This window comes from Nelumbo lutea, chromosome 2 (assembly GCF_056320005.1).
Source record: "Nelumbo lutea isolate HS-2025 chromosome 2, American lotus-T2T, whole genome shotgun sequence".
Classification (NCBI taxonomy): Eukaryota; Viridiplantae; Streptophyta; class Magnoliopsida; order Proteales; family Nelumbonaceae; genus Nelumbo; species Nelumbo lutea.
Window position 1 is genome coordinate 708,177 of NC_142685.1, and position 27,575 is coordinate 735,751.

A 27,575-nucleotide genomic window follows, 5' to 3' on the forward strand; every position below is an offset into this window, starting at 1 on the left:
ACCCTATTCGCTCTCTCTCCTTTGCATCCCCACTGGTCACTTATCTCTCTCTCTCGCTCGCTCGCTCTCATGTTACTTGACATTTTATTAAATTTTGAAATAGATATGAACTGTACTTGTAGTGAGATGAAATCAAATGAATTTTTTGTTGTTACTTGGCCACAGATGGGAAGTTCAACAAAGCCTCTCTAACCTCTTTAAATAAGAGATTATGGTGGAAGAAAATGGGTAAAGACTGAAATCCTCCCGCTCTTTTAACTTTTTATGTGATAAATTGATATGTTTAATTAGAATAGGACAAGATACATCAGCCAATGTTTAAATTGGATGTATTTGTTTCGGGTAGGACATGGGACATGGGTGGAACACAAAAACATGGATCGCAATTTATGCGAGATATTTTCTTCCGTAAGAATATGATCGATCTTTCTCTCAACTGATTTAGATTCACTAATGTTACCATTGGTGATGGCCGTTATTGGTTTTAATAGTATAAATTAAGAGGGTGTTCGATAGTGTGAGTATATTATAAATAGGGATGAGTCATAACTCAATTTATCATTCATAGTATTTTTTCGTGAATGTAACATATCATCGGGTGCAATGGAGTCAGGAATTTTCTTTTGGGGGAGTCAAATTAAACTAGAAAATGAAATAGAGAGTAGAAGAGGTAGGGTTTCAAGAGAATTGGGGTTGGAAAGTTTAGATGTATTACATATATAAAGAAAAAATAAACATTTTTTTTAGGGTTAGAGAGTGATCCTTAACATTTAAGTTCAAGTTTTTCTTTAGTACAAGAAATGATGAGACATCACCAGGAGATGTTCCCAATACATGACTGGTATGTGCTGTATGACATTGTGGGGCGCCCCCTTGTGGGGAACTGATGTGAACTCTTATTTACTACATTTTTAACCCAACCTCCACTCAATGATAGTTTTAAGAGAAAGTTTGCGGGGGCCAAGGACCCCACCAATATATTTGGCTCCACCTCTAATGGGGTGGATAGTTTGTGGGAAAAATTCGATGTAACGCACTTGTGTTACATTGGTCCAATTACCCTCATTTTATTTAATCATTTAACATATTTTAATTTATATTGAAATTCATTTTAAATTGTTTATTACTAAAGATAATATTATAATTAAAAATGTATTTATTTTATGTTATTAGTAATTATGTATTGGTGTTTAATTTTATCCATTATTATTTCAAATTATTTTTTACTTAAATTATGTTTTTATTTATTCATGACCAATTGTGAAAATTATCCCACAAATTATACATAAGATGTATAGAATCAACAAGTGTAGTGTGAACCAGTTCAAACTACACCTATAAGATAGTTTTGTTCATAGTTCAAAACAACTATAGATAATGATATTGCATATATTGGTTTTTGTCATAAAGTGTGATGTAGACCGATCCACATCAATTTTTCATCCATGTTATAGAAGAAGAAATGAAGAGATGAGAGAGGAAGAGAAACGTGGGAGTTTAATAATCTATATCTATATAATAAAGAGGAATGTGTGAGGGCCAAAGACCTGACACCACAGCTCTCACATGTAGGCCTCTCTACTCTCAATCCTTGCACATGTGCAGTTCCAAGTTTTTCAATCATCATTTTTTGGTAAACCAAGTATTTTAATTGCTATTTTTTTTATAGCAAGTGTTTTCATTGCTAATTATTCTCATTTATTGGCATTTCTAATTATTAATGGTTGTTTTAATTAGGGGTGTAAACGGATCAAATTCAAATCAGACCAGGCAATATCATTCTAAATTTGAATCCGATTAAAAAAATCGATATCCAAATTCGATTCAATATCCGACGAATATTGAAAATTAACATTTGAATTCGAATCCAATTAAATACTCAAATATTTGATTCGATTCGAATTTGACTAATTAATTATTTTAGGTAATTAATAAATATATAAAATAAATATTTTACTTACATAAAGTACATAAAAATATAAATTATTTATATAATTTAATTATTATATATATATATAGATTATATAAAACATTTAAATTTTATATTTATTATATATAAGAATTAAATAATTGATCAAATTCGGATATTTATCAAATCGAATCAAGTCTTATCCGAATTCGATTCAATTATTGTCAAATCTCCAATTCAAAATTTGATACCCCTAATTTTAATGGCTACCTGTATATACCTTTGTTAAATGCACCGTTACAGGCACTTAACTCAAGTGTTGCCGACTGTGTGCTTTCTCTGAGGAGACGCCCAGCACTGGTAGAAAGCTTGAAACCTCCAATTGAACCTACTCGAGCACCTTCCCCAAGGGGTAATCTTCAATATCAAGAAAAGGGGGAAAGCCCTCATGTTTTGTTTTTCGTTTGCTATTGTTTTTGAGTTGTTTTTCCAAGTGTTAATGTTGTTGTTTTTTAACAAATTGTGCCTAGGATTTATTTTTGGTTTGAGGAACAAGCCCTTCTTTTTTTTTTTCAGAAATTTCATTTTCTTTTGACTAACTTGTCATAGATGCTTCTCTTGTGTTAGGAATATGGGAGGTGCATTCTATATTAATTGATGTGTTTGGCGTTCATTGTTATTGGCTTTCTTGAGTCCTCTGAGTGGGTTGTTTGCTTTAGTTTTCTGGCTAAGGTTATGTTATTGGTGATTAGTCTAATTGCCCAAGCTATAGCTAGTACATTCGAGGAAGGTCGAGATTGCATCAGCCATGGAAGGTCTGTCATTAGGTGGAATGGCAGCACTAGCTTCCAATATCTGATCAACTTGAACTGAGCTAGGGATCGACTTGGACTCACTAGAGCTTTCTTCTCAATATCTGATCAACTAGACAAATCAGAAGGGAAGCACTCGTTCAATTATGCACTATACCTGAAACTTGATCCAAAATCATTGAACTAATCTATTATTATTTCCCCGCCACCTTCTTTCTTTTGATTTAATAAGTGGTTTTCTATTAGTTCAATGCCTTTTTTGGCTTTGTTAATTAGATGAAAAATTGGTGATTGTTTTGATGATTCATGCTTTTATATTTCTTTCTTTTTTTTTTTTTTTATGCCAATACTTTTAGATTCATTGATCTTTGTTGGAATATCAATATATTATTAACATCCTTATGAAATAGTACACGTTGGTTTTCATGATTGTTTCTATTAGTTTCCCCAGGAAAAATAGTAGACCTTTCAACTTGTATTTCTGTGATTGTTTCTGCAAGATTTCCATGTTTTTACCTTTTAATTTCAATTCTGAAATTGGTTCATGTTAATCTGGAGAAAGAAAAAGAAACAAAAGGTTGTGCACTTTGTTAGACAAAAAGGAATTCCTGTTGGCTTGGGCTAATAGGGAAAGTGAAGGATCTGATATATTTTTTTTCAGGGTTTAGAGAATTATTAATTTTTTTTCATGTAATTTTTGAGTAATTAGATTATGGTAGTAGACTCCAGTTTTGTATAATACTGATGAAATGAATCCAATAATTTTTGAGCTTGATTAATACAAGAGGTTTTGCCTGTTTTTTGTGCCGATGGATATTGTTTCATGGTTTAGGTCAAAATATCATTAACAAGTCATAGCATACGCTAGGAATGTAGTTTTTTATTATTTTTGTGGGCAGTTTTCTTTGGAGAACCAGTTCAATGTTTTATTACAACTCTTTGTTTTGTGCATTACCATTAAAGCCAAAAGTGGCCTTACTAATTGAACCATTCAACATTGTTATAATACCTCTAGATGATCAGTCCTTTTGGTAACCAAAATTCTCGTAGAAACAGTTTGAACCAGGTGACTTATTTACTTGGTGGACTTGAATGAGTCGGGTCATAGTCTCCTCTGTATAGAAACAATCTAACTAAAAGTTAACAAGAAAAGAAGAAGGCTTTAAAGGGATTTACTAACAAGGGATATGACAGGATTTATGGGAGAGGGAAACAAAAATGTTTTTTGGGGATAAGAATAAAGGGAGCTTTTGACATCCTTTCACATGGAAGATGAGGAAGCATTAGGCCTAGAATGCTAGTTACTAGGTGAGCTAACAAGGAGTGATATAGATATAAACCCTAGACTTCATCAAATGCTCAACGAAATGTAAAATTAGTGCAAATGGTGCATCATTATTCAAAATTTTGTATTGTAAAAGTGATGAAATTAATATCACCATATTTACGAAAATTTTAGTAAAAAATTTGATTCATTTTGTAATTTAAAGCAAATTGATTCTCTGTTTGTACACATTTTCGAATTGCAAGACTTAAATATATTTTAGCATTCAAAATTCTTTCTTGTACCCCTTGAGGATATATTCTTATTCCCAATTTGAAAATGCCTTTATGGTGAGTTATATATATTGGAAAACCTATAAGTGCTTGATCTATGAATGCTTAATACATATTTAGCTAATAATGGTTGCAAGAAAATTAGTGCAAAATAATAATAATAATAATAATAATAAAGGTTGCTAACCTTAGAATGATGAATTTGAGACCAAGAGCATACACTTGAAGGAGAATTTTACATGCAGGTGAATCCATTTATGTGATTTTCTAATGTTTGGAAGAAACATATAGAAAGTTCTTTTTCCATTTCTTAAATTTCTAATTTTAGGATTATCTTCTGTTGCATTTCTGCTATTAGAATGCATCTAATCGAACATTAACATGCATGCCTAATTTAAATTTCCTAAAGACAACAATTACCCATCTAATAGAAACTATGTATTTTTTTGAAATAGTTACAAGAGCAATCAAATAACCACATATTCACTTTAATATTTATTAGGTTCAATCTAAGCATTCAAATGGAACAGGCATATGCAAGATCACCAAGTCTAATTGCTTGTAGTTGAAGCATGTGGCAGCTATACTTTTATTTGACTGCTTTGATTAAAATATATCTGGATTCTGTTTTATTTTATCTTTGGGGAATCTTCATTTACCCCCATCTTAATTACAAATTTTTGCATAATTGTGCAGTTGAGAACAATGACACAAGGGAGGAAATGATGCCAATATTAAGGGTTATTATGTCATTAATGGGGGGTAAGTTGGGTTTCAGTGAAATAAAAATTTCCCCTTTTATCTGCTTAGACAAGTATGCAGATTCTCAATGCTCAAGCCAACAGTCCTTGGTACCATCTACATGTTTAACATTTTTTTATGAACCTGATACCATCTAAAAAATGTTTTAGAGGATGCTTAAATTCAAAATGGTTAAATTAATACTTATATTGTAGTGTTCACCACCAACTTACAATATACTAAAACGCTAATAATAAATGTATTAAATAGAGTAACCGAGATAATATTAGTCGTGGGACGTTAATTTCCAATGGATCAGGGCCACGTGTCATATAGAGCTTGATACTGGGCAGCGAAGTCAGGGCAAGGGTTGAACTGAAGTGTGATCTGTGAAGTGCACGGGAGGAGACAGGAGAGTAGACTGTACTCCACCTCCTCCTCCTCTACTAAGAGCTAGGAGGGGAATAAACCGCATGCCACGTGAATGACAGCGGCAGCGGCAAATTTGTCTTTGCCCTTTAGGGAGAAGTAAAAAAACACATCGATGTAGAATTCTGAATTGCAGCCCCCTATTATTAGCCCTCTGCCCCTATAAATCACATCCTACTCGTGAATTTGACACCAGTTCACAGTCAGAATGCAACCTATAAATTTGCTCATTGCTCCCGTCTTCTCTCTAGAATTTAGAGATATCTCTAGAGTCTTGATTCTGGCTGGCTGGGTCTCTGGCAAAAGGACAGGTAAACTGTTCCAAGTTTTAGTTCTTATTACTCCCAGATCAGAAGCTGGAAGCCAACCCTCATCTCCTTCGTTATACCCAGATTCCTTTTGCGTATAAAACTGTATCCACTAAAGTCTAAAACCAAACACCCAGAACAAGAAAAGAAATCTCCATCTCTACTTTCTCAAATCATGCCCTCTGTCTTCTTTTCTTTTATTTTGAGTTTTTTCCTAGTTTTGTGTTGCAACAAATATAGGTATTAGATGTAGATCTTCTTCTAGTTGAGTCCGCTCTACTGTTTCTCCTATCCTTTACATGAACAACAATCTCCTTCTTACTGTAACATAACTCATCTGCTGGACAAATCCGCTCCTAGCCTAACTAATTACTTCTCTCACCGAGTCACTGATATTAATCGCTACTAGTACACACACACATATATATACTTTAAATTCCCGTGCTTGCTTTGATGCCGTGTCCGAAACGGATCTCCCTCCAGTCCCAGTCGATTCGCCATCTGTACGATGAATCCCACGTTGTGCAGGTGCCGGAACTGTCATTCCGAGTTATCATCCGCCCTGTGCCGATTGAAATTTTCAGAACATGTTGTCACAACATCTAAACTGCTTCAGGCCCATAAAGCCAACGAAAAATCGACTACTTCCGGCAGTTCTTCGCCGCAGACGTGTAGAATACGGCAGAAAGTAGTGAGAATAATCTTCACCGACGTCGACGCCACGGACTCCAGCGACGACGAGGAAGAAAATGAAATCCTGCGGCGAGTGAAGAGACACGTCCATGAAATCGGTATCGATGCAACTGCTAAAGTGGGTTATGAGGTGTCCGTGAAGAAAAGAAAATTACGGGTACCAGAAGAAGCCGATGAACATCTCCCGAAAAGATTCAGAGGTGTGCGCCAGCGCCCATGGGGACGTTGGGCCGCAGAGATACGAGATCCGACACGGGGTAAACGGTTGTGGCTGGGGACGTATGACACGCCGGAGGAAGCGGCAACCGTTTATGATAACGCTGCCATTAGACTAAGGGGCCCCGACGCCGTTACAAACTTCCCAACTTTCACAAGAGCAGAAACGGTCGTTAAGAGGGGTGAGTTGCTGACGGCCACGGCTACTTGTCCTACATCAGTGCTCCGTTATGACGGACAAAACTCACTGGACAGATTCGATAACGGTGACGTTGACGCTTTTGGATTTGATATCGACTTGCCGTTAACATTACCCGACATTATATTGCCTAAGACATATTTTGATGAGGAAGAATTGGGGGAGATTGACATTGACATGGACGATTTCCCCCTCGAACTCGAAATAATCCGATTATGACATTGACGAGGAAGACCATATATTTTGCCTCGAACTCGAAGTCGACGGCGTCATTATCGTCATTCTTCAGGGTTAATATGGTCAGCGAATCGTAATCATCATCGGTGAACGTTTGTACTTGTATCTCGTGGTTGCTAGCCGATTTATAAGGCGATTTTGTCAGCGTGTTGAAACGACCTTTTGTGTATAATTAATTAATTTATGCATATTCATAAGAGTGAGTGGGAATAGGGACAGGGGAGAGGGAGAGAGAAATAGAGGTGGGAGGGTTCGAGTGATGGAGGAAATTTGTAGTGTAGTGTGCATTCCTTGATTTCCACGCTTAGACGTGGAAAAGCAATTAAGCAAAGCTCTTGACTTTTATACTACGGGATCTGCTCTTCACAAATGGGCGTCTCACATGCATATCCACCGTTGAAAAATAATAAATATGGAAAATGTTTTCATTGCGTTTGAATGAAGCGCCAGTGAGGCACCAGGTGTGAAGAGCAGATCCGATCAGGAAGCTTTTGAGTCTTTGACCGATTAAAGCCACTCCGTCTCCGTGAAGTTTGAAGTTCGAGCCCGAGTCGCTGATTAATGGTAATTGGTGGGTTTGACCTTCATCTTCACCGTAGAAAATGCTCTTATACTTACTTGGAAGCCTGTAAATAAAACACGTGGGTCGATAATTCATGTGCTGACGTGGTAGTTGGCGGAGGGAGAAGATAATACTGGCTGTTGACTGCTGGAGCTGGGTTTCAGTGGGTGATGAGTGATGAGTGATGAGTGATACTGATGGGGATGGGAGTGAGTGGGTTAGTTGTCATCCCATCCGCGCTCATCACTGGGACGGTGGGACCCTTTCATCTTTCAATAAACGAATAAAAGAGAAGGATGAAGTCGGTGTGAAGCGCCTGTGTGAGGAGCAGATTCGGTATAGGAGAGAGATTATCTCTACTACTACTCTACAGTCTCCTCTAAAGTAGTCTACCCTATCACTCAGAATTACAAAATTAGAGCAGCGTAAGATCTTATTATAATGATGGGAATAGAATTTGCAAACTGAAACTATTATGGGAAGGAGTACAAATATAAATATATACTGGGCAAATATATACAAAATATAAGATTTTGTATTCTACAAATTTGTATTTGTATTCTTTCTAAATTGAGTCTTAGATTGTGTTTGATTGTAATGCAAATATGTACATCATATATTTACTCATTTTTCGGTTCATTAATACAAATATGGTTTATATTTTAAACCATTTTTGCATTTATCTTGTTTGTTCAAAAATGGTGTAAAAGTACGAGTTCATCATTAAATACTCCAAATATCATATACTTTAATGCTTTAATTTTGGTAAAAAAGTTAATTATCAAAAAAGCACAACATTATTCTCTTTTTAGACTACAAAAGTGCTAAAAATATATTTTTCCTCTGATAATCAGTACTTTTTTATGCATAAATAGACGCTCACAAACACGAACCTAAGTATATAAATACCCCGATTCAAAGTTTGTACACTTATCCCAAATTATTATTTGGAATATACGGCCACCACCAGCGTGTTTATCCGCTAATTTTGTACACTTGCCAATTGGCCATGACAGTGTGAGTGTGAGTGTGACATCCTGACAGCTGCTGGATCTACAGCAATCGCGAGTACCTAACCTTAATCTAACAAGTAACAACCTCTTGGCTCTTGGCTCTTCTTAGAATTAAAGTTGTTACAAAGGCAAAGTCAATGTATCACAGTTAACACAAACTAGGTAGAGAGGAGCCTCCCCTCCCCTCCTCATATCAAATTCTTTGTATATATCGTTTGTCGTTTACATCACAAATTCACAACACTGAAACACAAATACACACAGACCCTCGATCTCCTCTCAATCGGTAAAAAGTAAAAACCTACACCTACTACTGGAGGCGGTGCGGTGGCCGGTCGGGACTCGAGAGAAGAAAGAGTCAAACCCAATAATGCTGTATTGTATAATGGGGTGGTATCACGTATCAATCATGTATGTGGATGTGGCCATGTGGGAGGGCAGGGGGGAATGGGTCCCACACCACATGCCCCAGGATCGCTCCATCCAAGGCAAATGGCGAAGTTTTTATCCATTTTAAATTTTATTTTTATGTAAAGAATATTAAGAGAGAGAGAGAGGGAGAGATTGTGGGGGGTAAAGTGACTGGTTCACTAGCCACCGCCGTCGGGCGTCAGCTACGACCAAAAGGAAAAAAAGGTAGGTAGATAGATAGTGGATGATGCACCGTGCACGTCAAGAGATCCAGTCATCTCATCTGGACGAGATATTATTGGAACTCTTTTGAAGCTTGAAACTTGAAAGGCGCGGTCCTCTGAGTCCCACGGTTGGTCACCAAACCCCGGCCCCCAGGGCAGGACCGGGAGTGGACAAGACAGACAGACAAACAGAACACTGACAGAAGAAGAAGAAGAGCAGAGAAGAGAAGCTTTTATGGATTCAATTATCATCCATTCATCAGTGTTTATTTACTCAATACTCAAATCAGTCCTATGGAGTATGGACGGACTATATATGCTGATATTTTGTTTTGTCAATGATGTAATCCCCTGCGTCCTGAATGGCTGAGGGTCAACTCGATCGTCATACGTCGTCCCACTACTGCTTTTTTTTTTTTTTGGTAAAGTTGATAATGTCCCTTTTGGATTCACATATATTTTACTCTAGGTTGGCTAATCCTTCGCTTTCGCCCCGTTTCAAGTTCAAGAAAAGAACGTGCCCAGAAATCAAAAACATATTAATAATAATTAATAAATAGATGATCCATGATCATATTGACGTGAGGCCAAGGCAATTATCAAATACATACATTACAATTACATTGATAAGGTTGGCTTTGCTTGGCCAAGGCCTAAGACTAAGGTCAAAGTGTCAAACCTTACCTTTCACTTTCAGTTTCAGGCCCAAGACCAGGTCAGAGCCGTTTTGACCAAACAAACGGACTAGCAGACCCGCACCCATGGCCAAATTGCAATGTTATATGATTGATATCCACCGTTTAAAGAGAAATCACCTGATTTCAAATCTAACCTCCCTCCCATGTATCAATTACATCTTCTCTTCCGATATCGTGATTTAATAGTATAACAGAACCACTCGATGTATAGACATCATCATCATCCCAATTCATGCATCTGATGCACATTTTTTCAATAGGATGTTATGTTTGAAAATTTTAAGAACGTGGAATTATCACTTTTTTGTGAGTGGATAGAATTTTTTGATAGTGAAAGCTTAACCCCTTCTAAGATTTTATTTATTGAAATTTTACAATGTCACGTGTCTAAAGGGTGGGGGTTATTGATTGAAAACCTTACTTTAATATATATATATATATATATATATATAATAGATTTAGATTTCTTATCTGAACAATCTAAAACTTTATTTATAAAATCATAAACTAAAATCTTCAAATATTACAAAAATTTATCATCAGTCAGCCCCAACCAATTCAAGTACATAGCTAGGATGTGTTGACAAATTATGTTGTACGATGGGAATCAATGAAGCACAATGGTATGGTTAAGGCTGTGGAACGTGGGGAGCCAAAGTTTTGTCCATCCGCGTCTCTTCCAAGTGCCAACATTGCCGCTTGCTTTGTGCTCTCAAAAGACAAATCTATAGTCAATAGCATATACACCATCAAAGTCTCAGCCCTAGCTCCTCCTTACGATGGCACTTATTGTCTAATTTAATGCACCGTAACACCCATAGTCCCATCAAACAAGGCTACCTTTGTTTGACCAAAAGGATACCTTTTTTTATAATCTAAGTAATATTATTAACACAAACGGAGCTGCAAACAGTATCTCTTTTGTCCGAATTCAAATCAGATTGCGCCAATCAAAATGCTCTCTCTCGCACTCAAAGAACATACTTTTAAATAGTAAATACAATATGCTCTCTCTCTCTGGCAACTACTCTCTCTTCTATAGGGCCACTGACCACACACGAGCACCCTGAGTCTCTTACGTTCATTTGGGATTGACAACTGTGGGTCCTGTAGTACCGAATCCAAAAAAGTTTCACGTAACACTAATTTGTAAAGATGCAAGGACACTAATTTCTTCCAAATAGATCGTATATATTGAACAGGGATACAAACACCCAGGTAGAGGAAATACCTTCTATTGGAAAGAAGTGAAGAAGCTAATAGTTTCCTTTAGTGCTAGAATGAATGTGTCAATTTCTTCTTTAGTATTGTAGAAATGTAGGCTGGCCCGTGCACTTGAACCGACTCCCAGAAACCGGTGGAGAGGCTGAGCACAATGATGACCCGATCGAATGGCTACTCCATGCTGAAAAGAAATATATGCACCACACATCTTGAAAATTTATTAACTAAATTGCATAAAACTCTAAATGTGTAAACGCACTTCGACAAGGAGTCCAAAAGAGAAATAAGCACACATGGACATACAACCATATTGTCTCCAAAGGGCCCAGTAATTTCACATAAAATATTTCTAAATCAAATTTCGAGGAACCCTACTTTCTACAAAATAACTAGGATTCGTCATTTCCCTTTTCTGGTCTCTTTTTACTCTCACCTGACTTTATATTCAGGAAGAACAAAAAAAATAGAAAACAAGAACATAAAAAAAGCGTCTTTTAGTACTTTTACCTGTTGATCAAGATAAGTAGCAATATCTGTTGGGTGAATATTGACAATATTAAATGAGCAAAGAGGAGCACGGCGGACAGTTTCCGAAGGCATGGGACCGTAGATGCGGATATTGGGGATGGAATGGAGCCTTTCATAGAGATAATCAGCCAGCTCGGTCTGGAAACAGCAAAAAAAAAAAAAAAAAAGATTTTAGGAAAAGGAACTGTTTAACCATACAGCTCTTGAAATGTGTTCCTTACACGGGTTGACATTTCAAAGATATAGGCATTGCTTTTTTCAGGTCAAATCTTGTTTCTAACAATAACAATATGCACCCAGACTCCCCTAGCTCTTAGATCTTGCTGAACAAGAATGGTTGCCAACAAAAATTGATAACAAATCTGATGTAGTTCATGGCATAAAGTTCAAGCTCTACCTTTTACAACAGCTTATAGAAGCAATAATGACACCTTAGAACATCTTATGCACTGCCAGAGTACATAGTTGTCAAGGCGACACCTAGGCAGCAAGGTGCCCTTGGAGGCTCGCCTCACCCAGTCACCAAGAATTTTTGCATACTGTGTAACAAAATACTTTTATATTGTTCTTTTTTTATATTATAATTATAAAATGGACATTATTAAAGAAAAATATTCATTGTGTTTATAAACTAATTTCTTTTTATTATTTTCTTAATCAACACAAACATTGATAACTGCTGTATTGAACCCTCGATGACTTCAAAATCTGAACCAATAAGGGAAGAACTTAAAATTTTGTCTAATCAACACATTCTTCCACCTTTTCTTTTCTTCTTTTCCTATAACAAAAATAGGGGTTCAGCCCCTATATTTTTTGAACTTTCATTCCTTTCTAATTTTTCTCATAAATATGTTGATTTTCTAGACTTAAACATGAAGTTTATAATTTTCTAATGAAAATTTTGGATAGTTATTAAAGAAAGTTGGTATGGAACCTAGGGAACTACCCTAGGATATGTGATTTTTACTTAAACAAATCCATCGCCAAGGCAGCTAGGCGACAGGGCGACAAGGCGCCCCCCTGTCGCCTAGCCTCGCCTTGGTGCCTTGAAAACTTTGCCAGAGTATACTATAGTTGACCTCATTAAAATTAACCACTCAGGCTGTCAAGGAGTCAGAGTTAGATAGGATATATTATTAATAAAATGAACAAAAAATGACTTTGATATTATATATTATTAATGGGATGAATTAAAAGTAACTTCAATTAATTGATGACTAAAAAAGTACAATACTTAACCAACTTTGTTGATAATTTAAATGTATGGTAATATTATTGGATAACATCTTAACCAGATCAAATTTGGGGTAAGTGCATATTCAATCCACTCATAAGTGGATTTGATATTTAAGATCCATATCTGATAGTTAGTTCTGATTTCAATTCAGATAATTAGATACAACTGGAAGCTCTATTAATCACAAAATATAGTACCCCGGTTTAATCAATGAAAAAGATAAGGTCCGATCTTTGGGGTGATATCTAAATTAACAGCTATGTATATTATGCCATTAAATGTTTTTCCCATAAAAATTTTGCACCCAAGATATCTATAATTTCATACTCTACTACATGGCAACCGATGTTAGATTGATGCAGGTACAGTAATTGGAACCTGGCAAGATGCGTAGTGTTGAACCTGGTTAGTGCAATAAGTAGGACTAGGGAATTGGTGGATATGCATATTTTTATTCTAACTTCTAAGAAAACAAAGTAACCATAAAAGCATATTTCAGTGAAAACAATTTATACTTGACTGTACTAGATATTTTGAGTATTAAAAATCTAAAATTGACTAATCATCAGCTCAAGAGTGAGAAATTTTGGTCACACATAACAGACAGCCAAGAGGTGTGCTTCTTTGAGTGCTATACCTGGAAATGCCAAAACATGTTTATTTTTTATTTTTTATTTGTCAAAACATGTTTATTTGTGGCATATTCAATGTTTCAAAGAGTCCATGTAACATTATAAATTTTACTTATAGCTTTAATAATATAGATTAAATGTCTCCACCACCATCAACTTTCATAGTAGTTGTAATGGTGATTACCACTAGGCTAACATTTTACTATGGTTCTATATAAACAATGCTTAAAACTTGGCATTAGAAGAAAATAATTAGTAAAGAATATTAAAATATTATAGTGACTGTAAGGAATTGCATAACAGTCCAAAACTCACTATATTTAAGGTCATTATTTACATGCTCAAAACGAAAAAAAAAAAAAGAAAACCAAATACTCATAGATGATTAGGGAATGATAACAGCCATTATTTGAAAGGCATGGTGAGAAGAAAAGCAGTGGTCATTTCAACGATGTTGGAAGAAAGAAATGCAAGGATTTTTAAGAAGAAAAGAGCCAAGAAAGCCATAATTAAACAGTGGTTTGGATCAAAAACCCTGGAGGTGACAAATGGGTTGATGGGCTAATCCGGATAATGCCAATGTTTGCACAATCCTCCTTGTGTCATCCAATAGTTGGAAGTGACATGATGCAGCACAAAGTTACCAGAACAAAAACCAAGAACAGGTTTGCCTCTGCAATGGTGCTAATCTATCCATGCATGTATATGTATATGTATGTCACGGTTTCAAATGTTGTGACATTTCACTAATGTCGTCAAACATATGTCGATGTCGAGGCTCACCGACATGGAAATGGATGGTAATATAAAAATTACATTATTTCGGTCGACATTTCCTATATTTCGGAAATGTCGACCAAATCGGTCCAAATAACCAAAAAAAAGTCAATTTTTCCTATCATGTCGACATGATGCCAACAGGATGTCAACTAATGTACATTAATAATATAATATATTAGTATATTATATTAATATAATACAGTATATTAATATAAATTATTCCGTTAATAATTTCTATTTAATATTTCAGATAAAATATTTATAAAAAAGAATTAACAAAAATTAAAACAAAAGAATAAATTAATTACTTTATAATATAAAACATAAAATATTTTTCAAGTAATAAAATATTAACTAGTTAATATTTTTTAAATATTTATTAAAATCAGAAAATGTTTATTAAATTTTATAATAAATCATATTCTAAATTTAATATAAAAATCAGAATAAATTTATTAAATTTTCTACTAAATCATAATTATTATAAATTTAGTATTAAAAATCATAATAAATGCATTAAGTTTTATAAGAAATCAGAATTTATCATAATACTACAAAAAGGAGAATCAGTTTATTAAATTTATAATAAAACATAATGTATTATAAAATTAATATTTAAAAAATCGGAATAAATGTATTTCTATTTACTAGTGTGAAATAAATATATTAGAATTTATAATAAATAAAAATTAAAAATAAGAAAAGAAAATATCGGATAACCTTGTAAAAACATCAAAATACATAATAAACCAGTAAATCGTCATTTACTAATTTGTTATTGATCTTAATTTCTTAGCTTTATATAATGGTTGGGAATAAGATAATAGTCTAGAAATATGAATTAATGCTTCTTTTATCATTTTACAAAATTTCATTGCATATTTCCACATATTTCATAATATTTCCACAATGTCTCTAATTTTTACAATATTTCCCCTTGACATTTCCGACATATGTCCTATATTTTGGTAAGCGACGTTTCCATCAACATCGGCATTTTAAACCTTGATGTATATGTATATGTATATGTATATGTATAATGAGAAGGGCAAGATGAAAATGGCAGGTCACTGACCTCATAATCATGGATTTTTTGCATGCCAATCTCTGACAAATAATCAATTGCTGCGCCTAGTCCTATGGCTTCCCCAATTGCAGGTGTTCCAGCTTCAAATCTGTCAAGATAAAAAAAAGTGACAGGTATCTACACAAATAAATTGAAATCTAGCAGGCAGATCAAGAAAAACATAACTGACCAAATGCAACTGCGGCATATAAAATCACCAAAGCACCAAAAAACAGAATAGAATTTGCATAAAACCTGAAATCCAGTACTCATGAAAATACAAACATAAACCATAATAGCTAAACAAAAAAAATATATTGGTAATTCTCAAAATAATGCAAGTTTAACATGGACAGATTTATGGAGTAAGAAAATCAAGTCAGAGAATTTCATTTCAAGAGATGACGTTAAAGCACCAGAAGTAGAAGCAGTATTTTCCTACTACTTTGTGCATGAGGTTAGCAAGATGTTGAGAGTAGCGACCTTAAAAGCAAATTAGTCTTTCCAAGTGTCAAGGATTTGAGCTGCACATTTACATGCTGATCCACCCCCCATAAAGAGTTGTTTGTCTCTACACAGATAGAAATGATAATGCAGACTGTTTTGCATTACCACCCTTTATGCTTCTTAAAATTTGATGTATACAGGGGGAACAGTGAGAATATTGCTTGCAGAACCCTGAGATGATGCTAGATAACAATAGTAACTTTTAGCCCCAAATCCTTCTATATTGAACAAAAATCAAGATGAACACTTAGATACGTCATTGTAAGAAATACAGGCTGGCCTGGATAGGTCAACCCCATCATGCTAACAATAGACCATATAGTTACACTTCTCTCACAATTTTAATGTCTGCCACCTGATCTTCAGACTTGACAAGAGGCATATAAATCTCCTTGTGTTCTACTTTATCAAAAGTAAAATGACAATCCACCTAAATATGCTTAGTCCTATTATGCTAAACTAGAGTGGAATGGTGGAACAGTATTCAGTATATCCAACCCCATATAATTGGGGTAAGGCTTAGTTGAATCCAATTGAGATTATGAGCAATATCAATAACAACAGCATTGTAACAATACAATCATAGGGCCTTACATTAGAAATCCAAACTCAAAGAAGAGTCATAAACCATAAAGTCTACAAGGCATGCATGCTAGTCCAATACCCTGTCATAAAACCAGACCTAACAACAACCATTTCATGATTCTTCACGTCACAAGAAACACCCCTCCCCCAATTAAACTGCAACAATCACACATGCATCTCCTGTCAGTAATGGATCATGCACAATCTCCATGAGTATATGCCTCTATTTCCAAGTAAACATTGTTAGTAAATAGAAATCCTCTGCTTATGGCTGATTTTAGGTATCTAAAGATTAAATGTTCAGCTTCCAAATGTAGAGAGCATGGAGAACGCAAAAGTAGGCTCACTATCCCGACAGCACATTCTATATCTGGGTAAGTAAGAGATAAATAATATAGGCCTAGCAACCACCTTGAATGCATACCAGTATCTTCAATAAGTTTGCACCATGACCATCCCATCTAAATTTTGCTCCATAGGAGTATCCATATTCTTAGCAATTTACCAATTTCTTGACTAGAAAATGTGGGAGCCAAGTGATCATTCAAATCATCATCTTTTTGCTAATAAACGAGATTTTTATTAAAAGAAAATACAGAGGAAGGTGACCAGCAGTCACCCGAGCAAAGAACAAAAGCCTATGCCTCCAAAAAGCCAAACCCAATCTCTAAAAAACCAATGCAATCAACCTTATTACACAACATGACCAACAATGAAAAAACATTCACCCCACAAACAAACAAGACACAAACACCTCTCTACAACCACAAAGCAAAAAGACTCAACTCTTCATGAACTTAATTGGGTATCTCTTTGCTTCTTCTGCTAACTTATTTGACTTTTTCACCATCTTAGTAGGTTCAATTCCAAACAATCCCCCTTTCGATACTTTTGATACTTGAATTGTTCGAGGAGTTTTGGCTATTGAATCATCTAACCGGATTTGGGTTCTTCATAACCCTCAAAGTCTGTTGGCCATCAATAATTCATTTCAGCTCCATTACCACATTTCTCTCAAAAAACTGGTCCAGTGCCAAACCCCAACTTCTTTAAGCTGACTTAGCTTTATTTGATCATTCTCTGATCTTGAATCTTCTTTATCATGCAGAAGCATCGGATGTCTCTCCTCTAAAGCTTTAAACATTTTCCTAGCAAAATCCTCTCCTCCAAAAACAACTAACCCCAATGTTTTAGCCATTTCCACTTCTGTTTCCACCACCTTTTCCAAATATATTGTTCCATCAACTTCATGAGTCTAGTCTATTATGGCCTCATCTTCACTTGAGCTATCTCCCTCTTCTTCCCCTTTGATAGTTGATAAAACATCCTCAGATGACAAGTTCATCATCCTCTTGTCCCCTTTTTTCTGTTAATGACCTGGAACAATAACTTCTTTTCCTTTCATAGACTTTGAAGCAGGTTGCTTCTTGCAAATTCTTTACATTCTTCCTACTTTACTTGCTTCTCTACTCCCCTCACCCACCAAAATAAAATCACTGTGAACCCTAGGTATCCTCCCTTCTTCTCCAGTAGTCTCAATAATTGCGTCTTGATTCTTCTTACCTTCTTCAAATCTCTCTGCAATTTCAACAGGGAAATCCACTTATTTGTTTTGTTCTAATTGACTTGGAACACAGTTGAAAGCATTGTCTCCTTTCTGTTAAAGGAACCATTCAACCTAAAAGCTTGAGCTGTTAGGTGAGATCTATGAATACGTTTTTATTCTATAATAACATGCCCCCTCACACAAAAGCCCGTCGGGCTTGAAGCGTGGACAAGCACAGGCCCACCCATACCTTGTGCTCATCTTAAACAAGGATCAAACACTAGATCACTTGGTCAAAGTGGCTCTGATACCATCTTAAAGGAACCATTCAACCTAAAAGCATAAGCTGTTAGGTGAGGTCCACGAATAGGTCCTTATTCTCCAACATCCTCCAAATCCTTCCTTTTCTCTCCCCAACAAATTTCCTCCATCTGTATCAGCCTTCTGTTTGAATTCTAAATTTCCAAACAAGCAAATTTAAAACTGTACACTTGCCTCTCTCAACTTCAAAGTAAGACTCCACACTATTGCATCAATCAGCAAGTATTAGATCTTGTTTTTTTAATAAGTAAAAAAATTCTTTAAAATTTCATTAAATCAGTAAAGATAAGCAACTGTTACAAGCTTCCCCAATGGAGGCACAAGGTGCAGCCTCACTCATAAAGAAAAAACAGCACAAGAATTACAACTGAGCCCAATACAACTGATCCCTAGTTACCCCTTGCTTAGCTAATGGATCAGCCAGAGCATTAGCCTCACTCCCTACCCATTGTATAATGATATAATCAAACTATGCTGAGTTAACCATCTGAACTTCTTCATTTCATCTCGATAGCACCATACACTGAATCCGGGTCTTTTAGCCAGCCCACCACAGCCTTGGAGTCCCCTTCAATTACCAGGTTTTCCAAATTTGTCTCTTTTGCAATCTGAACACCTTGTAGGACTGCAAACAGTTCAGCCCATACAGAGTCTCCATTCCCCACCAATCCTGAAAAAAGTGCTACCAGATTCCCTTCCCTATCTTTTATGACCCCTCCAATCAGATCTTGTTCCACTCCTAAATTAACTCCTTGTCCTTCCAAGTCCTCTACAGATTGAGTGATTATGTCAGATTTATCATCATTATCACCATCTAAGCCTTATCCCAACTATATGGGTCAGCTACATGAATCCAAGTTCACCATTCCATTCTATTCAGTGCCATATCCATCGTTAAATTACAAGTGCACAGTCATTCAAATCCTACAACAATTAGTATCGGATCTCTGTCCTACATCAATTAGTATAAAACCTATCAGTCCCACATCAGTTGTTATTAGAGCTATCAGTTCTACATCACTAGATTTGGCACATGTTTCTGTCAAGAAATAAATACCAATCCCTAGCCCAAGAAAATACTTAAGGGGACTATCAAGAAATAAATCTTTATTGTACCAAGTTTTTATGGGACTATCATTGGTAACAACAATTTTTATCCACATAAATTACAGAAACTGCAGTATACCACCTTCAAAACTCTTGTAAAAGAAGTATGGAGGCTGAGTGGTTTGAGCAAGAGGGGGAAAATTGTCTGGAACATGGTCCCAGCAGCTGTCTTTTAGGGCCTGTGGCAGGAAAGGAATGCCTTGATATTCAAGGATAAGTAAGCTTCAGTAGAAAATGTTTTCCATAGGATTTTGGGCAGATGACATTCATGGTTGTCCATTCACAAGTCTTCCAGAGAAAGGATTCATAATTCATATTTTGTCTATGAAAACCTTTTTGTTGGTTGCAATGTTATATCACCCTGATACTGCAAGCGCAGTTTTTGTAATCTCCCTTTCTACAGGCTCTTGTTGTACAGAGATTTTTTTTGAGAATTAATGAATTTAATTTACTTTTTCTCAAAAATAAATCTTGTTTTTGAGAACACAGATAGAAGTCATGATAGGCATGACTTCTATCATCTATGTAACTGCACCACTAAACCACCCAAACAATGCTACAAGGAACTGTTTGAGAACACAGATCACTTTCTTCAAGTGACAAATTTTATTGGAGGGATGGGCAGGAGGTTTCCTGTTCTTGAAAAAATTGATGTATAGTGGTTTAACAAAATTGTTTCCAAGGAGCAAAATGGGATGGTGGATATTTCTGATAAAAGAAGGGTGGACAAAATTGCTTCTCAATCCTTGGCAACTTTTCTTGTATAGTGGTTGGTTTAAGGCCCAATTGTCCACACAAAAGAGGACTTTGTTTGCTGTACCCTATTGACCACTAAATTCCCTTTTGAACAAGTTCTCTGCCTTCAGGGATACCTCTCCAATTCTAAGATATGTCATGTCTAGGTATAGCCTCAAAGAATTTTATGTCAAGTAAGTATTTTTTTTCTTGATTAGCTGCTTCAGACATAGATTTTGTGGGTCATGAAGAATTTTCTATCACATCTTGGCTAGGCAGGTATTGTTAATATTTTTGCCCTACTAATCCCAAGTCCTCCTTTGCCTTTAGAATTACAAATCTTACTCTATCCAACAAACACAAAGGGTATTTTTTTCTCAGCAATACCCGAAAAAGAGTTTTCTTTGTAGTTTATTAATTTCCTCCAAATTTCATTTGGCAAAGGGAAAGGAATTCATCAAAAAGTAGGGCATTGCACTTGTTACCTATTTGAAAAGTTACTCTCGAAGTTCAGATTTACATTAAACAGGTTTTCCTTTTATTCTCTCCATATATTGGTTCAAGGTTTTCCTCATGGCCTTCCTGTGTATCACAGGAGCTCCCAAACATTATTGTTTCTTAGCATGAATTAAGATCTTAATATAAGATTCTTTGCTAATGATTTGTGTAACTTGTGAAGGTTCTTGGAACAAATTAGGGTCAACTTGTTATAATCTATTATTTACATAAATGCCTTGTCATATCAGGCAGTTTTTAATTTGCTTATAAGCCTCTAAGGAAGACATGGTGAGTAGGATACAATCATGTGCAAACTGTAAAATTAGGATCCTTCAACCATACTTGGATGGTCTGACCTCCATTTTTGTTCTAGGATTTTGTTTGGAATTTTCAGTTGGGAATTTTTCAGTGAATCAATCCCAAATCCCCACTTGAGCTGCATGGAAAGGGTTGCACCCCTGTGTCTACTCCAGTTTTCAGACCTAGGCTGCATCCAACAGGTTGAATCTAGGTAATAAAACAATAGAACAAGTTCACCAACCTGGAAGGAGGTTCAGCATATGTAGAATGATCTAGAAATACATCAGCAATCATTTCACCACCACCTGCAAGGGATGCGCAACAACCATTTCAGGCACCTGGTAGCTGCCAATTACTCCACTCTCATGAAACAAATATAAGAATTTTTTGCAATAAGAACACAACATTGAAAAGACAAGCATATCCCATTCTCTGGTGTAAAACAAAATAGTAAATAACCAGATAATCTTACCCAGGAAAGGAGGCATAGCAGACAAGAGCTCACTTTTACCATATAAGAATCCAACGCCAGTAGGCCCACACATCTGAGACAGGTTTGTTCCTTAACTTTGTGATATTAACCCAAACTGGTAAAGTACATAATCAAATTTGACATTAGAGATACAATAAGAACCAAAAGAAACAATATGGAGAAGGCAAACCTTGTGTGAAGATGCAACCAAGAAGTCAGCATCCAAGCTCTGTACATCTACCACCATGTGTGGAACACTTTGACAAGCATCTACAAGAACCTTTGCCCCGATAGTATGAGACAAATGTGCAATCTCCGCAACAGGAAAAACAGAACCTTTAAAAGAGAAGACCATCACATTTGGAAGTTGGTGGATAAAGTTGAGATGTGCTTTCAGACTACTAAATCATTACCAATTAGTCAAGATTTACGGAACAGAAAATAAGGCAATCAAGATACCACGCACCCTAAAAAATGAGATTAACTGAGACAACATTGTTGCAGAACATAACAAGACTATGAAAGAAGAATTTAGAAATGAATGCATAAATAGAAAACAGGAGTAACTCCAAAAGCGAGGTGATATCAGGGCAGAGCAGTATGATGAAAAACTTAGTAAAGAGTTCACAAGTTCTCATCAATTCAGTCTTTGATGAGAGTTTAAAGATCCCAAAGAGTTGCAGGAGGTTGAGAGTTTAAAGATCCCAATACAACTACTAGAGATTTCCAAATCACTTCAAAATCCAGTGTGATTCTTCTCCCCCTCAGGACCAATATTGGAGTCTTAACTGGAAGACTTATTTCCTGGTTGCACCGCAGCAGTGAAAACCTCCACAATGCTGCAATTTTAAAGGAATAACTCAAGGTAAATTGCAGCTTTAGGAGTTTCATAGGATATATCTAAAAGCTGAAATTTGACCTATAAAGGTTTCGAGGTCAGATTCAACAATTCATCGATTTCTCCCTAGACTAATAAAATTTTCTGGAGCTAAGAAAGCAGATCTAGAAAATGAACTTTTCTATGAAATCTTGTGTACAGACTTAGAACATAAAAATGTATGAGGTGATTTAATTTGAATAGATGCTACAAAAAAAAAAAAAAAAAAAAAATCCACCTTCATGAAAGATAACCCAAATTACTGATAAAAAAGAGAGATAGAACCCAAATTTTCTCAAAAATTGAGCTTTGATTGGAATTTTGAGTTGGAACTCAGTAAGGTGAATAAAAGTGGAGAATAAAGAGGAATGAGTAAATCTGAGAGGGAGCTGAACTAATCTTGCACCCAAAAAAAAAAAAATCCAAGGAGAAAAGGCTTGAGAAAGCTGAAACTCAGGAAATTGAAAAAGAGAAGGAAGAAACTTACTTAGGTTGTATGGAGGGTCCCAAAGAGTGATTTGTAACCTTGTTGAGAGCTAGAAGAGATGCTAACCAAAATATCTTGATAAAATTAGTAATAGAGAATTAGAAAAAGAAAAGGCAAAGGTTTACGTTAAGAAGAAACAAACAAGGAAGACTTGCACCACTTCAAAATAAAAAACGCTCATTGAATTGATTATCTCCTTAAAACATGGCTTATGGTATATATTTATACAGACATAATAGGGCTGCAGTTACTTTTCACTAGAGGTGTAAAATGGGCCGGCGGCCTGCCTATGGCCCGCGCAAAGTGCAGGCTGTCCTGGGCTGTGCTGCCCTCCCTAGGGATAATTTGGGGGGTCAGCCCAACACGGACCACGGCCCAAGCCCATGCAGGCCCGTGTCATGTTGTGCTATGTTGCGGACCTGGGCCGGGCAGGCTGCAGGCCGGGCCTTGGGCGTGGGCCAAACCAAGACAGACTGGTTTTTTTGTTTTTTTGATATTTTTTATTTTTTTATTTCTTTGCTAAGTAAAATTAAAATTATTAGCTTTCCTTTGGGAAGTGGGAACTATTTGAAAAAATAAGAAATCTAACAAAGAAATTAAAAAAAAAAAAAAAAACTTAACCAAATAAGAAGTCAAAGGGACAAAGACTCAAAGTGAATAACAAATAGGAAGAAAAATAGGAATTTTATTTCATTTAAGTTTGAATGATACAAAGCATACAATGGTTGGATGAATGAAAAATAAATATTGGAAAATGGAATAAATTAATAAAATATAAAAATACAATATAACTACAAATTGAAAATAAAAAATCACGTTATTAAAAATATCAAATAAATTTAAAAAAATAAAACAAAATTTACAATAATTTGAAAAAAAAGCTATACAACTATTGAGTATACAAAAAATATTGACTTCATCATTTTCTCCTATTGTTCTTGACTTTGATCATCTGCTTTAGGAGAAACATCAGGTGTAGTGTCATGCCCTCCTTTGTCTTATAATCTATCTTCAACATCCAGCCAATCTTTAAAGCAGATGCACATCTCTAAATTTTCATCATTCATACAACTTCTCTTGTCGTCCAACACCCTAGTACCTACACTAAAACAAGACTCGATGGACTGTGGACACCGGAGGGGTTGGTAGATCACGTTCCATGGTGGCGAGAACTAGATAATCTTTTGCATGTTCACTCCACCAAGCTAAAATATCAAAATTATTTGTTCCCTCCAAGGTGAAGGAAGAATCACCTAAAGTAGAAAAATTTGCTTGTAAATAAAAATTAAATTCAAAAAATAAACTTGTTGTCAAGGTAATGGATTTCTACCTCTTATTAAATAAAAAAGTTTTTCTCTTCCACTACTGGACTCAAGTTCAGAAGTGGAAGATGCAGTTGTACAAGTTGTATAAATTTTATTATTCCCTGTTACTTCAGATTCATATAAACTATACATTTCAAATAATAAAATATTAATTTCTTCTTTTTAATTTCCAATTTCAATATTCATTTTTCACAATATGTTTCAAGTAAAATATCTAAACCATCTTTCCTAATCCTAGGATCTAATATTGTAGCTAAGCAATAAAGAGGAGAAATGTTCTCCCCATGTTTTTTTAAATTTATTTTCCATTATTTTAACAATACTTTTAAATTATGGGTTCTTTCTATATTTTTCAAAGCAATCACTAATCATCATTAATTGATAAACTAAAATACAACTAGTTGGATAATAAATACCCGATAATTCATTAGTTGCACCATAAAAATGTTTTGAAAAATCTCTTATGCAAATTTCCATTTCCCAATCTTCCTCAAATATAATATCGGTAGGCATTTTTGCATTATAAAAATCACTAAGAAATTGTTTGTGAGAAATACAACTTTCTAACATAGCATAGGTAGAATTCCATCTATGCTTAACATCTAATATAAAATGTTTATATTTTAAACCATAATTTTGACATAAATATTTAAATTCTTGTTTTCTTGCTCTAGAACTTATAATATATATAATAGAATTTCTAATTTTAGAAACATGAGTAGAAATAATATTTAAAGCATCCTGAATACATAAATTTAAGATGTGACATGCACATCTGATATGAAATAATCTACCATTTAAACATGGTTTTAATTGAGCTTTTAAAATATTTATTGTTGAATCATAATTACTAGCATTATCAAAACTAATAGAAAATAATTTATTGTCAATTCCATAAGCATGTAAAGTATTTAAAATACTTGCAGCAATAGCCGGGCCAGTATGTGACCAATCAAGCCTAGTAAAACTTAAAAATTCTTTTACTTAAAAGCCAATTTTCATCAATAAAATGACCGATAACACAAATATAACTTATGTTAAAATTGGAAGTCCAAATATCAAAAGTAATTGCAACTTTAGAATTAAGATTTGATAACATATAAATTAAATTTTGTTTATATGAATAAAAAATTTTTAAAGCATCTAATGTTATAGTATTCCTATAAACTTTTTTAAATTGTGGATTTACAAAATTCAATAACCATTTTTCAAGTTTAATATCTTCAGCTAACAAAAATGGTTGTTTAGCATGTCCAATGTATTTTGCTAATTCTTTCCTCCTTTTTTCTTCAGAATATTTAAAAGTACCAACCCTCCCCCCAGGGGCGGAGCTAGGGGGACCTAGGGGAGCCATGCCCCCTGCCTATGGTCTAGAAATTTGCACACTCCATATATTTTTTCTATGTAAGTTTATTCCCTCTCCTCACTTTTCACCCAATGGTTGGCCCCCCTATAGCCCACCCATAAGTTTTGCCCCCCCATTAAAAATTCCTAACTCCGCCCCTACCTCCCCCCGCTCAATTTGTGTTTGTGCTGTTTCTCTCCCTTCTTCTTCTTCTTCTTCTTTCTCATGGGTGAGCAAATGTCTGCCCAAATGGCCAATACCACCCTTGGTACAATAGCTAAAGTGTTTCCTACATTTTTGGCAAACAACTATTTTTTCCTTCCCCTGAACCTCTTCTACTTTAAATATTTTCCAAACCAAGCTAATCAACTTAGTGGCCTTCTTTTTCATTCCCCCAATATCAGTACTAGGGGTAGAAGTTCCGTCAATATCAATAGCATCCATATCAGTGCTAATAGTACCATGCTGCAACTGAATATCGTCAACATTGAATATGTTGGGGAATTGGTTTCGGGAGGAGCCGGCCATTTTTTTTATTTTAAAAATATATTTTTTTTATTGCACTTACCTGGATTGCCGGTTCGGAATCCCAACTTGATTTCAACAGTTGAAGCCTTTCAACTCCAAGAGTCCAAGCCTCCCAAATTGCTAACTTGAAATACATGAGCTGTTGAGTAAGCCTTCTTCTTGTTGAAACTTCAATAAAGTTCAGAATTGGAGAATCAGAGAATGTATGAGAGATTGAGACTTGAGAGAGTATGAGAACTACAGAAGAGTTTAAGAGAATTGTTGAATTGGTGTGATGAGAATGGTGGAGGATAAAGCTATTTATAGGAATTGAAAATAATTCAATTGACCAAAATACCCTAAAAACTAGTCATTTTTTAGTTGTTAGGAGGGGTATTTTGGTCATTGTAAAGTTATTTATCACTTTACCTAAAATGCCCCCCAAACTAGTTGTTATATAGCTATTGGGGGCATTTGTGTCATTCTTTCTCCCCCCCAAAAAACCAAAATACATAAATACCCCCCTTATATAGTTGTTTATAGTTGTTGGGGGGTATTTCTACAAAAAAACCCCAAAAAGCTGAAACATGCCTTTGAAGAGCACGGCCTGCTACGGGCCCGCGTGTTGTGTCAACCTGTGGACCTGGAACCCCAAGCCTAGCACAGCCCGAACCATTGTGTCAAGACAAGCAAATGCCAGGTCGCAGACGGCACAACCCGATTTACACCTCTACTTTTCACCAAAATTAGAGAATTGTTGTTAGCAAACTTCAACCCAAAGAAAACATCATAACTCCTATTCTACTTATCCTATAACTGAAACTTTAGACACAACATAAGACTCAAATGACAACTATCAGACTAGGACATGCTTATGATATGTAAAATTACCAAAAACACCCCTAAACCAGAAAATTAGTGTTTAAATCATTTCCTACTACTTCTACCCATGTCCTTTTTGGACACATGCATAGAAGGCAATCAACAACACTAGTTAAAAGAAGTGATTTGTTACAAGTTGAAGGGGATAGAAGGGCTAGGGGTAGACCAAAATGGACATGGGTAGAAGTAGTAACAAACGATTTAAGCACTAATAATTTAATAGTGGATATGGCTTTAAATAAGAACAAATGATTTAGCCAACCCCATATGGTTGGGATAAGGCATGGATGATGATGATGATGACCCTAAACCAGAAAATTACTCAAATCAGGAGAAAAAAAAAAAAAGCTTCCAAAATACTCCGAGGTTGATTTTAGGACTATGATGCCCGGATACCTGTACAAGAGTGATTTATCATTTCGGATACTTCAACTTCTAGGATGTCATTTTGTTTTTTTTATCAGCAGAAGATAATTATTTTATTAAAATTAATTAAAGCTGTAACATTACAATATGATGACTAGGATGTCATCCCCAAGATTTTTCAAGCTACGGTTACATAGGATTCCCAAAAAAGCTAATAGGTCCCCAGCAGCCCAAAG

General features: G+C 35.3%; 2 protein-coding genes across 3 annotated transcripts in view; one reads left to right on the top strand and one right to left on the bottom strand.

Moving 5' to 3' along the window:
* Positions 1-5,657: 5,657 nt before the first annotated feature.
* Positions 5,658-7,451, top strand: LOC148867983 (pathogenesis-related genes transcriptional activator PTI6-like). The gene has a single exon (XM_088968325.1). The coding sequence runs from the start codon at positions 6,265-6,267 to the stop codon at positions 7,081-7,083; it is 819 nt and encodes a 272-aa protein (XP_088824451.1). The 5' UTR covers positions 5,658-6,264; the 3' UTR covers positions 7,084-7,451.
* A 3,021-nt stretch (positions 7,452-10,472) lies between these two features.
* Positions 10,473-27,575, bottom strand: part of CPNIFS (chloroplastic NIFS-like cysteine desulfurase) — a 51,894-nt gene continuing 34,791 nt past the window's right edge. Inside the window, exons 5-13 of one of the 2 annotated variants that reach the window (XM_088972265.1) lie at positions 26,153-26,280; positions 22,915-22,963; positions 21,741-21,886; positions 21,551-21,623; positions 21,320-21,383; positions 15,489-15,588; positions 11,741-11,899; positions 11,241-11,414; positions 10,473-11,116 (exon numbers count right to left, since the gene is read on the bottom strand). In XM_088972265.1, coding sequence (XP_088828391.1) covers positions 11,244-11,414; positions 11,741-11,899; positions 15,489-15,588; positions 21,320-21,383; positions 21,551-21,623; positions 21,741-21,886; positions 22,915-22,963; positions 26,153-26,280 — 890 coding nt within the window. In that variant the 3' untranslated portion in view covers positions 10,473-11,116; positions 11,241-11,243. The remainder of the gene's footprint in view (positions 11,117-11,240; positions 11,415-11,740; positions 11,900-15,488; positions 15,589-21,319; positions 21,384-21,550; positions 21,624-21,740; positions 21,887-22,914; positions 22,964-26,152; positions 26,281-27,575) is intronic. The other variant, XM_088972266.1, reaches the window with a different exon arrangement.

Excerpts from the sequence above, each read along its gene's own strand:
- LOC148867983 (XM_088968325.1), top strand. The coding sequence starts at position 6,265 with ATGAATCCCACGTTGTGCAGGTGCCGGAACTGTCATTCCGAGTTATCA.